Source organism: Clupea harengus, chromosome 5 (assembly GCF_900700415.2).
Source record: "Clupea harengus chromosome 5, Ch_v2.0.2, whole genome shotgun sequence".
Classification (NCBI taxonomy): domain Eukaryota; kingdom Metazoa; phylum Chordata; class Actinopteri; order Clupeiformes; family Clupeidae; genus Clupea; species Clupea harengus.
The window spans coordinates 5,363,211-5,375,898 of NC_045156.1; the positions used below are offsets into that span (position 1 = coordinate 5,363,211).

General features: G+C 47.5%; 1 protein-coding gene across 1 annotated transcript; it reads left to right on the forward strand.

Moving 5' to 3' along the window:
- Window positions 1-4,785: 4,785 nt before the first annotated feature.
- LOC105912267 (inositol hexakisphosphate kinase 2) lies at window positions 4,786-12,048 on the forward strand. The gene is made up of 5 exons (XM_031567449.2): window positions 4,786-5,478; window positions 8,157-8,370; window positions 9,281-9,444; window positions 9,705-9,880; window positions 10,436-12,048. Exons 1-5 carry the CDS (start codon window positions 5,265-5,267, stop codon window positions 11,108-11,110), a joined length of 1,443 nt encoding a protein of 480 aa, XP_031423309.1. The 5' UTR covers window positions 4,786-5,264; the 3' UTR covers window positions 11,111-12,048.
- The last annotated feature ends 640 nt before the right edge of the window (window positions 12,049-12,688 follow it).

Below are 12,688 nucleotides of genomic sequence, written 5' to 3' on the forward strand. Positions count from 1 at the left end.
CATACTTGTACTCTTTTGTTGAATGCTGTGTGTTTGCATGTATAAGTATCATTGCTCCAGCATGTGTGTGTACCTGTAGCCATTTGTGTGTACCTGTAGCCATTTGTGACGGGTTTGTTTGTAAATGGCAGCGGGTACACTTGACCTGCCTGTATGGGAAAGTGTGTCAAGGAGAAGTTATTTACGATGTTTGAGGGGTTTGGGTTTATATTTCACATAGATAGAGGTCCGTCATGGATATTCCATCCAACTCCTGGGTTGGGCCTCGGGGCGGTGAGGTGTCTTCCCCAGCACAAATGACCCGAAAAACAAGCATGTTTTTTTTTCTCTCTTTCTCGTCAGACTTCTTGGATCTCGCACATTAAATAGGTCAGCCGTCCTGACGTTTTAAAACAGGTCTGAGCCATTCAAGTGATATGTGGGTGCTTTTCTTTCTTCACTGTGATAACTGTCTGTGCTCTGGCTGTGTCACTTTATACCTTCATAACCTGTCTTTCTGTCTGTCAGCAGGCCCTCCGTGTGATGGAGTGGCGCTTGTGCCGCATGGCAGCGTGTAGAGCAATGGCACACAGTTTAATGGGTCCTTCTACATTTGCACTTCTGAGGAAGCCAATATCAGAAATGTACCTGTGTGCTTGTGAGTTGTTGGGGGGGGGGGGAGGTATATGTAAGGATAACAAGATAAAAAAGAAAGAACAAAAACAAACTTCTGTGGTCCTGCTGACGAGCTTGTTGCTGCCAGAGGCATTCCTGGAGTACCACAATGGCTTTAATGAGCTGACCTCAGCATCCAAAACATTGGCTATATTTGCGAGCGTGTGTGTGTGTGTGTGTGTGTGTGTATGTGTGTGTGTGTGTGTGTGTGTGTGCATGTATTGCTTCCCACCTGTGTTTCATGCAAAGATGTTTCCAAACAGATGCCCATTAAGATACCTGCAGGGGATGATATCCCACTGACTAAGCCAGTGTTTGTTGTTAACTTTGGCGTGGTAAAGAGTGAAGTGCATGTTCATTGGTTTGTTTGTGGGTGTGTGTGTGTGTGTGCGTGCGCGCAAGTGCGCATCAGGGTCATGTCTGCCAGAGTATTATTAGGACACTATTAGACACTATTTTTAGTGTGGTCTTACTTGGTGACCCAGTAGGATTTTCTCTGATCTGTCTGGGAAATAGTCTAATGATGAGGGAAATAGTCTAATGATGAGGTGATGAGGTTAGCTATCTTTCCAACGCAGGTGCCCAGAAACAGAGCAGGAAGGTACTTTTAGATTAGTGTGCGTTCCTGATTCTATTAATGTCTCCACACACATGGTATCTCCCTCCCTCTCTCTCTCTCTCTCTCTGTCTCTCTGTATGTTTGTATATGCCTGTCATATAAAGGCTAGTGAGAATATATTTTTTTTAAATCCAAGTGCCAAATGTTGCACTTGCAAAACAACACATAACAGTTAACATCAGTGACACCAAAAAATGTATATAGATAGTCTGTCTGCAAACTTGCCAGCATAATAATTCTAAGTGACCTAATTTTCCAAGTTAGAACAAATGAAAATTGTCTATAAATGAATAAATGGTTGTGGCAAAATAGCAGGGACTGGACCCTCAGCTGAAGGCTGCCTATACCTACTCAGAATTGTCTTGGCCAGTGCCAGCTTGACGGACCCTATCAGCTCCTCAGCAGAGTCTTTAAGTCAGTCAGCACCTTCATATTTACACTCTCCTAATCTTCTCTCAGTGGACACAACTGTACCCCACCCCCCCATACAGACACCCACCAGTTTGCGTACACACACGCACACCCACACACACGCGCACATCACTCCAAGCAGTGCTGCGATGTCCTATCCCAGGTGCCCATACATTCTGGCCGAGTCGCGACAGGATTCCTCTTATCGACCCCGTCGCTCTCGAAATTGGTCACACAACAAAAATGCCAGCTGCTGGCGATCCTCGGCGCCCATCCTGCCAAGACCCTTGTGGCATTGAGTTGCTGCCAGGTGCCACTCAGCTGATGAGGACGTGGCTGAAATGTCGCCGTGCACCAACAGGAGACCTTCTGTAGCCCTGAAGCCGCTGTGGCCTCAATGGGCTTTGGGTAATTGATATATCATATACTGTATATGTGCACGGTGCCTGAAACACACATGCCTGAAAATGGATGTCAGCACGACTGTGGTTGTGCCCGTGCTGCAGCTGCAATGCTGTGCTGTGACGTGATCCCATGGGGATGAGAGACTTTTGCAGAACAAAAACCTCAAGTCGGCTTGTTGTAACCCGTCTGGAGAGATAGTGAAGAGCACACGAGACACGGCCATATTTTCATTCATCTCAGGTATTTCTCCTTGAGTGCGTGCCAAAGGCCACCGCTACAATTTGTATTGGCTTGCGGGCCTAGCTAAGACCTGGTGGTGTAGCATGACCCATCTGGGGATCGGGCTGCATGGTGATAGGGGGATTGAATTAAAGGCAAGAGGTTGAGAAGGGGTGAATGTCTTGTGTGGGAACATCGGAGCGTTCAGAGCGCCCTCACTAACGAGCTGACTGGTGGAGCACATCGTCATGTTTGAAGGCTGCCTCTCTGTCAACTTGTGTTGCAGATGCTGGACCTCATATGCATATCCTGGTTCAGCAGGTCTGTTCACTTGTGTTCAGACACTTCTACACAATAGGCCCTTTCTGTAATTCTCAAGAAAGGGGGAAGTTTTGTTTTAAAACCTAACTTCTCCTCTATAATTCCTCTTTCACGCAAAATCGCTGACCCTGACTGCTTTCAATACTTTCCCATATCAGTGTTTTTCTCTCTGTGTCTGTTTTTGTCTCCTTACCCAGACGAAAATGCATACTTGTGTTTAGAATGACAACACATGGGAGGACTACGTGCGTAGCATGTTTGCCCTCTGCTGTTGTTCCCGCCACAGACCTGCATGTGACAGTGTTGTCGCCTTGCTCTGGTCGTGCGCAAAGATGACCGATATGCTTCAGCATGTTTGCGCTAAGAAGCTTATCTTTTCCACAAGTTTATATTGACCACTGCAGGGGAGTCACGTCTCTCCTGGATACAGCACGCAGTGAGCTGCCAGGGCAGGTAGAAGCGAGCCTTTCACGACCCTGCCACTTAACGACGTTCACGTTTCAAAAAGCACCAAAGCTTATTTGCCTACACAGGATATGAAAGCAGGAAATGTCAGCCATATGCAACCCAAATCGAAAAGCAGAAAAGCACCATAACGGAACAACGCTGAGAACCGGCACAGCGGTTTGTAACAGTGAAAGCGTCAGCGCAGAGTGTTGGGTCAACCCAATTGCTTGTAAACAACAGAGCAGAATCAGACATTTTGGCTCGGGTCGACTGGAAGGTGTCTGAATGGGTCGACACATTCTGTGCCCCTTGTGGCAGTCTCAGAACAGCCTTGGCACTATTGTTTGCCTGGCAGGCCCAGTTGCCGTGCTACAGACAGTGCTGGCCCTGCACCGCGCTGTGCTGTTGCGCCTTAATTCCTGCGTGTTTTTTTTATTTCCATGGCCCATTTATCCCCTGCCGTGTTCTAGTGAGCTGGATTACGGGGATAAGAGGCAGGCTCTATGCCTGTGGCCAGGGGCGACTGCTCAGCCCACCTCGCCTCTGCCTCACTGTATATACGCTGGTTTTGTGATTGACCCACAAACTCAGGCAAAACACAAGTGCATCCGTTACAAACACACATACATGCACACGTACGCACGTGCATGCACACACTTGGCAGTGCTGCCTCTTAATCTGCCTCCTTAGTGACTTCTGTTTCCCTTGCATCAGGACTTCTTGTTTTTTTTCCCAGTTTATAATCTGCTTTAAATACAAAGAACATTAGGGATTAAATGTTCCATACACTTATTGAAACTTCCCTTTTCCCATCTTCCAACCTCTATTGTTCCATTTATTACTCTTACCATCTTTAAATTCTGCACATATTTGCTTGTTATATCTTCCTTAAACCTGATAGCCAAATCATTGTTTCCTGGGCCTGTCACACAACCACTTCCTCCTTGGAAGTCCCATGTGATGATGCTAGCTATGGAAATTAAAGCATACAAATACATAAAATGTATGTATGAGTGTGTCTGCTATAAAAGCAGCCAATGTTGTTTATGACGCTTATAAAACCATGAAAAGCAGAGACCCCAATCGTTGGGTGCACAAAAGGGCAAAACGTTTTTCAGTGTGCAAATAGGATCTTTTGTCTCTCACTTTTTTTTAACGGCTCACTGGTAGGATTTTGCCTTTGTGACGTCTGTTCTTCTCAAAGCTGTTTTCTGTTTTTTGTTTACCATTGTGTGTCATGCTCAGGTGGGGCTTTTGTTTGTGTTTTTGGGGTCTGTTTGCTTGTTTTCAAAGGTCTGCATGTTGCTGGAGGTCTGGCCGCCTGGCAACACCACAGTGGTGGTCTTTCACTGCAGTCAGCTTTCAGGGTTTCCTCCCTGTTTCCCCTTTGCTTGCTCATACTTGGCCAGGGAGATTTCCCAGTTTGGTTCCTCAGACAGACTGCTACAGAAACACAGCTGAGTTGAGCTGCCTCTGCCACCACCACCACCACCACCACCACCTCCACCTCCCCCCCATGTTTTCTTTGCTGTTTTTCTTCCTCCTCCCCTCCCCCAGCCGTTCCTTTCTTTCTTTCTCTCTCCCCCCCTTCTCTTTGTTTGCCTGCTGCTTTCGCCTCTCTGGTTGCCACCCAACATCCCGTCACGGCCGCTGTGATAGGCCAGCTTAAAGCGAGGGGGGAGGAGTGAAACTCTAGTTGTGACATTTTTACCAGTACTGTGTGAGCGCAGAGTGTCAGACCAGTTTCTACAGCGAGAGGGACACAGTGTCCGTGTGAGTCAGCACGGAGACACAGCCGTCGCAGGAAAAGCCTTTTAAATTCACCTCTGCTCTCTAAAAAACACAACACTGCCAGGAAGCTATCCCTGATCCGAGAAGAAAAACGAGGATTTAAAGAGAAAAGCTGATATTTTTCTCCTCTCTGTGTTTCTTTTCCTTCTTCCTGTCTCTCTTTGTTTTTCCTCCTGCAGTACTCTCTCCTGCCGAGGGGGGAAATTACAGTACCCAAAAGGGAGCACTAGGAATTAAAAAAAAAAAAAAAAACAGGAGAAAAAAAGGAGCGATAGAGAGAAAGACAAGCAGCCACCGGCTGCCTTTGTCCTTCCTGGCTTAACCAAATCCCCACCGTCTCTGTTGCCTCCTGCTGAATCCGGAGCCTCCGGAGCCAGGAGTCTAATGCCCGTTGAGGATGAGTCCAGCGATCGAGGCGATGCAGCAGGCAGAACAGCAGCAGTATCTGAGCAAAGGGGTCCTGCTTGAGCCCTTCGTGCACCAAGTAGGGGGTCACTCATGTGTGCTCCGTTTTGGGGAGCAGACCATCTGCAAGCCCCTTATCCCCCGCGAGCACCAATTCTACAAGAGCCTTCCCTCAGCCATGCGGAAGTTCACCCCGCAATACAGAGGTAAGAGCTCCCCCTCCTCCTTCTCCTCTACCAATCCCCCATCCCCCCTCCCCTGACTGTTTGTGTTGCTATGCTGTGCTTGATAACCTTGCTGGTCAAGTATCTCTCTTGTCTCTTTCTCTCTTTCTCTTTCTCTCTCTGTACTGTATGATGTTAGACTGCTGTGTATGTGGTTGTGACAGGGTATTACTGTCCTTCAATGCATCCGGTTGTTTCTGTCTCGACTGTTGTTATGGTGTTACTGCAATGCCATTGCTTGGTGCCGTTTGAGAATAGGACACGTCAGTGATATGGGGCAGGATTTGGCGATCCAGCCCAGGCTCAGACCGGTTCAGGGTTAAGGGCAATGCAAGGGGGAAGCCAGGAGACTGGGCCGTGGGGTGTTGACCCGCCATAGGGGGGCGCTTTAATACTGATGCCCTCCTGTGTGTGCCGAGAGACCCTCCACTGGGTGGAAAGGCCAGAGCAGAGGTAAGTCATTCCATGTGGAAGGAGCTCATCATTCCTTTTCGCATGTCCTGACGTAAAGACTTCTACAACGGATTGACAGGAGGTGTCAAATTGAAGCCGGATGGACAAGGGGAACAATAAGGATGAGGATGGATGACCAGTCCTCAACAGGATCCCTTCTCTGTTCTTTGTCTGTCTTCTGGATGTTTCTAGAAATTTGGGGGGGGGGTAACTTGTAACTGCCCTCTTCCTAACACCTAAGTTGTTCTAGGCTCTCAAAAGGGATAATTGTACCTGGCAAGTCCACTCACAGAAGACCACATGACCATATGTGAACATGTAAACACATGCTAGGTTTCGTCGAGAAAAAGTCAAGTCAAGGCAAGGGAGGGGTTAAATTTGCACAGCAATGACATCAGTCTCCAAGGCTGCCGAGTCAGAAAAACAAGGAGCCACTGGGTCCTAGAGCCTGCCGCTGTCCTCTTAGCTCGTTGACAGTCTTTTCTATGAGTTCATTTTCCATTCCATTGTTTAAGAATATTACCTGTATGTTATCTGTTGAATGATGCTGCCATGGCCCTTGTGAGATTAATTCAAACATCTAATATAACAATTAGTGTCCCTGGATTGGTGGTTACCGTGGATTAATATCTTAATAATTACACTATGCATGAATTTGGGTATATTTTAGGTGCTGTGTGGATTTGTTGCGTTACAATGTACTATTTTTGTATTGTGCTATCTCTCTCTCTCTCGCTGTCTCTCTATTCCAAGCCCTTTTTGCTTGAGGCAGTTCTCACCTTCCATCTTGTTGCTAGTTACACAACCATTGTGCGCTGAGAAAACCCTTACCTTTGTTTCCTTCCGACCCCCCCGTGTTTACCCACACACAGAAACAAGCTCACCATCAGGACGCACTCACTAACACAAGGGACTGGGAGCTGGGTGTTAATGTTTTAATGACTGGGTGGGAGTGAGGGGCAAGCAAGGATGTGATGGGTCGTTTGGATGAGGACTTAAAAGGGATGTTTAGAAGTGTAAGATGTGGAATAAGACAATTGGGACAGAGGTAGGGTTTGGGGGTTTGGGGAGGGGTAATGTGGAAGAGAACATGTCCCTAGCTCAATGAACTGAGATGCTCTCCAGAGCTTGTTTCCAAGGACTTTTACACACACACACACACACACACACACACACACACACACACACACACACACTCACACACCTGTCATCCTCTTCTCCCCAAGGAGGACCATCAGGTCTCCTACATCATTAGTGTCCTGATTTTTGTTCCATAAATAACACCCTCCCCCCTTTACATGAAATCACAAAAGACTGTATCCATGAAGAAACAAACCTTTTTCAAATGATTTTCATAATGATTTTTATTTTAATATAATGGTGAAAATAGAGATGATTTCATGGACTTGATTTGTGGATGGACTTATTTGCCTTTTGGACTGAAACGCTGAATGACCCTGACAACATGTTGGCGCTGTGTCTATCCTATCCTGTGTTGTTGCGGGGCTAACTGATAGCAACATCATCATGACGTAAAGGTTTTTTTTTTTCTGTCCTTATATCAGACATTGTATGTGCAGAGACCATGGCTGAATGATGGCATTTCTGTGTAATGAACCGTCTCCTGTTCATTGCAAATAAAGGATTTCATCTTCGGCACCCCTTTCCTGGTCTCGAGTCTTTTTTTTTGTGGGTTCATTATTACTGTGCATCAATATATTTTTGAGAGATTGTCTTTTTGTGACAAAGGCTAATCTAGTCATGGTGACACTCACACATGCATATTGTCAGCTTTGTTGTTCCCTCGCCTCCCCTCTCTACCCCAATCCCCGTTTCCCTGTTTTTATCTCATTCCTCTCTCTCTCTCTTTCTCTCTCTCTCGCACCGTTTCTATCTGAGCTTTCTCTGGAGTATCTCTGTCCCATTCTCTGTTTGTCGTGGACTTGTTTAATCTCTATCAGGTTAAGAGAAGCTTGTGCCGACGGCTCTGTAGCTTTTTAAAAGGCTGGAGAAATCTGTTTAAGAAAAGAGATGGGGGTAAGAGATGCTAAAGAAATCCCAGATTCTTTTTCTGATGCTGGGAGATCTGGCTACTTTCACGCGTTATTCAATGTTTTGTTTTGCTTTGCTATTGTTCTGATGTAAGATTCCTGATCCTAAGTCTTTGCTGCTTATTCAATTTTTCTGTCTTTCTCTTTCTCCCTCAGGCGTGGTTTCTGTGAGTTTTGAAGAAGACGAGGAGGGAAAACTGTGTCTCATCGCCTACCCCCTGCACAGCGAGGTGAGCGACCTGGAAAACGTGGCCCCCTCTGTCGACTGCGAGCCCAAGAACAAAATTAAGTGGGCCAACAAGATGCTACTAGACAACGACGGCTACGGCAAGGACCGGGCTAGGAACTCACGCAAGGACAAAGACAAGAGGTGAGCAGCAGAGGGGAAAGAGAATCAGTGTGATACTCACATAGTGTAACCCTCAGTCATCCATTGGCCCCTGTGAGTCAGTCGGGTTCAAATGACGGGACAAAGCCAAGGTACACATCAGCGCTGCAGTTCTGCCAAGGGCAGTAGAGCTAAGCCCACAAAAGAACGACTCACTGAGCCATCAATGGTGGCCACTGAGCCGCCAGGGCGTGGTTTGGGTAACCTCACCCATCGGAGGGGCTTAGCGCACTGACACATACAGGGGCCCAGCTGGTTGGAGCGGGAAGACCCGTCCCTGGTTCCTGGCAGCCGGACCGAGGTTAGCGAGAGCAAGTGGAGGTTATGTAAGCAGAGCAGAGCTCTGTGAGTCAGCCTTGACCTCCAAAAGGGAGATGGGGTGGATGGCTTGGGCTGGTCATGGTCACAGCTGCAGCATAACAATAGAGGCCGTCCTCCAGCCAACTGTTCTCCCGATGGTGATGCAGGCAGTGTGACTTACCACTTACACTAATGTATGTGATGTATATACGAACTGGGTAGGAGTAGAAACAACCTCCATATGACTCATTATGTCCATCCCATCACACCACTCTCAGGCCTCGGCAAATTCTGCTTGTGTCAGCAGCAATGTGAAAGCGTTGTTCCACAGCGCTGTTAAAAAAACAGGCAGCTTAATCCTTCCCAGTATCGCTGTAGTCATAACCACTAAGAACTGGTAATTTATCATGGTGGGCCAGACACATTTTCTCGCTCTCAGGCAATAAGAAAGGGTAAGTGGAAAAGAGCTTGTTTTTGGTTCTCCTCCACTTCTCATTCTCATCTCTCATCCAGTATAGGGGTGTTTCATTTGTCATTTGTCATTTGTTCCCCAGTAACGTCCTGTCCTTATCTCCCCTTCCTCTCCATTCAGTCTGAAACGTGAAGAGGAGTGGCTGAAGCAGGCCGATATGCTCTACTACACCCTGGAGAGGAGCAAAGCCGCCCCCCAGCTCAAGCACAACCCCTGGAGCCTCAAGTGCCACCAGCAGCATCTTCAGAGGATGAAGGAGAACGCCAAGCACCGCAACCAATACAGTATCCTTTCACTGCCCATTTCCTAACGGAGAGATGATGAGAGTCATCGCAAAATGAGTCATCCAAAGTATGAGTGAGCTGTGCTCTAGAGTGCTTCTGTGCAAGAATGTTGTTTTACATAACTTCTGTGGAATGTTAGTTTCATGGGTGTGTAGCTGGTGAGGAGTTTAGCTGACTCGACTATGGTGGGGTTATTAACTTCCTGGAGACTGTGTTGTCATTTTTTTGGCTTTTGGCCCTTGACTCAAGCTCCCTTCCAGAATTCCTCCTTTTAGAGAATCTGACGTGGAGGCATAAAGTGCCCTGTGTGCTGGACCTGAAGATGGGCACACGCCAGCACGGAGACGATGCCTCAGAGGAAAAGAAAGCCATGCAGATCCGCAAGTGCCAGCAGAGCACATCGGCCAGCATTGGCGTCCGCCTGTGTGGCATGCAGGTAGGCATCGGGAATACTTGAATTAATTCAAGTGGAATTGAAGTCTAGGAATTCTGTAGGAATTTCAGTATGTAATTGTGTTTACACTAGAGTGAACACATACTGTTAAAAGTATATTTGCTACTCGCATGTTTAAGCCACTTAGCGACAGATGTATTAAACTGAACATAATCAGAGCAGTTCCAAAATATAGATTACAAGGGCAGCAAGATCATTCTGGGATGTTACACATTTCATATGAAAAGGGCAGAGAGCGCACCCTCTGCCAATGCCAATATGCCTCACAATTTTAAATATCTCACAATTTTAAAGAAGGAAAAAATCCAGCATCCACCTTGATCCAAAATTGAATGGGTTCTTCCTTGGTCCATGCTCTACCCCTCCTTTAGGTTTCATGAATATCGGCCTGTTAGTTTTTGCATAATCCTGCTGACCAACAAACAGACAAACCGAACCCGAAAACAACCTCCTTGGCGGAGGTAAAAAAGAAACATGAATCCTTTAGCTGCTCAGATGTCTGGATTTTAACTGTTTGTGTCTCCACTCCCTCAACAGGTGTATCAGTCAGGTGTAGGGCAGCTGATGTTCATGAACAAATACCAGGGACGGAAGCTGACGCTCCCCGGCCTCAAGGAGGCGCTCTACCAGTTCTTCCACGACGGGCAGCACCTGCGGGGTGAGCTGCTATCGCCGGTGCTGCAGCGCCTGCACGAGATGCAGGCGGCGTTGGAGGCGTGCGAGTCCTACCGCTTCTACTCCAGCTCGCTGCTCATCATCTACGATGGCGAGCCTCCACGGGCCCACAGGGCAGACGAGGACGGCCTCTCAGACCAGGAGGAGGACGACGAGGAGGATGAGGACGAGGAGGAGGAAGAGGAAGAGGCGGTGGAGGAAGGGGCGTTCGGGTTCCCCCACAGCGGGGCTGTGGCCGGGGCCAGCAGCAGCAGCAGTGGGAGCAGTGTGAGTGGGAGCAGCGGCAGCAGCAGCAGTAACAGCAGCTCTAGCAGTAGTAGTAGTAGCAGCGGAGGCGGCAGCTCGTCGGTGTCTCGGCGAGGGGCGCGCTCACAGGTGCCCATGGTGGACGTGCGCATGATTGACTTTGCCCACACCACGTGCCGGGACTACGGCGAGGACAGTGTGGTGCACGAGGGCCAGGACAGCGGCTACATCTTCGGCCTGCAGAACCTCATCACCATCGTCTCCCAGCTGGAGGACCACAGCACAGATTGAGCTGCTACTCAAACACAAACACAAAATACACACACGTACGCATGTGCAATTGTGTGCACAAATGCGGTGTGTTTCGACGAAGCACTTCGTCGACCTGGCGCCCTCTCGACGCGAAGAGGGCAAATAAGAGGTCGCCGAAGGCACGTCTCTTTCTTCCGGCCGTGTGACTAGGACCTGCCGTGACAGCTGTTGCACACTGGCCATTCGTGTCTTTCTGTTGGTGTTTTTCGCTGTTTTGTTTTTTTTTTCCCCCCATCACTTGTGTTAGAGGATATAAAAAGGGTCGATGTTGGTCATACTGAAGCGGTGTCAGCTATCTTCCCCCCCCCCCCCCCCCCCCGACTCGCCCTGTTACTGTTACAAGTTCCCCCTTCCCTACTGGTGTTTTTACTCAAAACAGAAGCAGAAGAAGAAAACAGTCCAACAGAGCAAAGCAAAAAAACACACAAACATACACACACACACACACACCTACTTCCCCTCACACACACATACTTCTCACAAAGACTGATGTACCCGGTTCCCAGACTCATTCCAGAAGATTCTAGGATTTCAAACTGAGACTTGCTTGCATTAATTTCACCTCCAGCTGTGCCTCTGATGGGAGTGGAGCGGACAGCTGAGTGTGTGAGAGGGAATTATGCAGTGTGGCTGACAGCACATTTCCCACGGGAAGAAGTGGCGATTATATACAGATAGCTACTAGAGACATGCAGAGAGACTATAGAGATCTTTATTTATTTGACATATTTCTTAAATAAACTAAAAAAAATGAACACAAAAAACGTGACTGGAGATTGAGAGACTACATTCCATCGTATTAATGTTATAATAATAATATTAATGAATATTGTTATTTGACATGTTCAAATACCTCTATCTTATACTGTATATCTGTGTTCGAATGGAAAAGTAATAATAAACAGCTTTTGTGTTAAGTCAATGCCTCTTTGTGTTTGATTGATCTTCCCATGTGTACAGGGGGTTCTTTTTCTTCAGGTCAGAAAAATAAAATAACAGATAACGTGTTATCCTGTTAAAGAGTCCCTAGGATGCTACTGTGTAGTAGAGCGAGTGCTGATCTTGCAATTAATACAACCGGCTTTGGTGCTGTGCACGTCACAATTTCTCACTCAAGTTTTATGAGGGTAATTTGGAGAGAGAACACTCTGTTGAGCAAAGATTTTTGCTGATCTCACCGTGGATCTTTATCTGAATAGTAGTATGGCGATAGCAGGTAATAATTCCCCTGGCCCTCCCGAACAAAAGAAAGAGAGTGAGTCATTTTGCCTGCTGGTCAAAAAGCATTTGCTGTTCTTTTAAGGTGACCCTTTAGGAAGTCTTTTAAGGTGACCCTTTAGGAAGTCTGTTGGAGCCTGCCTCGGATCACTCCGTACCCCGGCACTCCTGCAACGGATCACCGGTCCCCACGATTTCCTTCCTAAATCCTATTAGCGCCCTCTCTTTCATCATGCCACCGGTGACCTTGAACGACACCGTTGGCCACAGCACGTTTGCACCGTGGTACCTTGAGCCGAGGGGGCGTGGTACATGGCATATTCATGAGGGCTTAATGAA

Excerpts from the sequence above, each read along its gene's own strand:
- LOC105912267 (XM_031567449.2), top strand. The coding sequence starts at position 5,265 with ATGAGTCCAGCGATCGAGGCGATGCAGCAGGCAGAACAGCAGCAGTAT. Across the intron at positions 8,371-9,280 it reads CGCAAGGACAAAGACAAGAG|TCTGAAACGTGAAGAGGAGT; the intron begins GTGAGCAGCAGA and ends CTCTCCATTCAG. Across the intron at positions 9,445-9,704 it reads CAAGCACCGCAACCAATACA|AATTCCTCCTTTTAGAGAAT; the intron begins GTATCCTTTCAC and ends GCTCCCTTCCAG.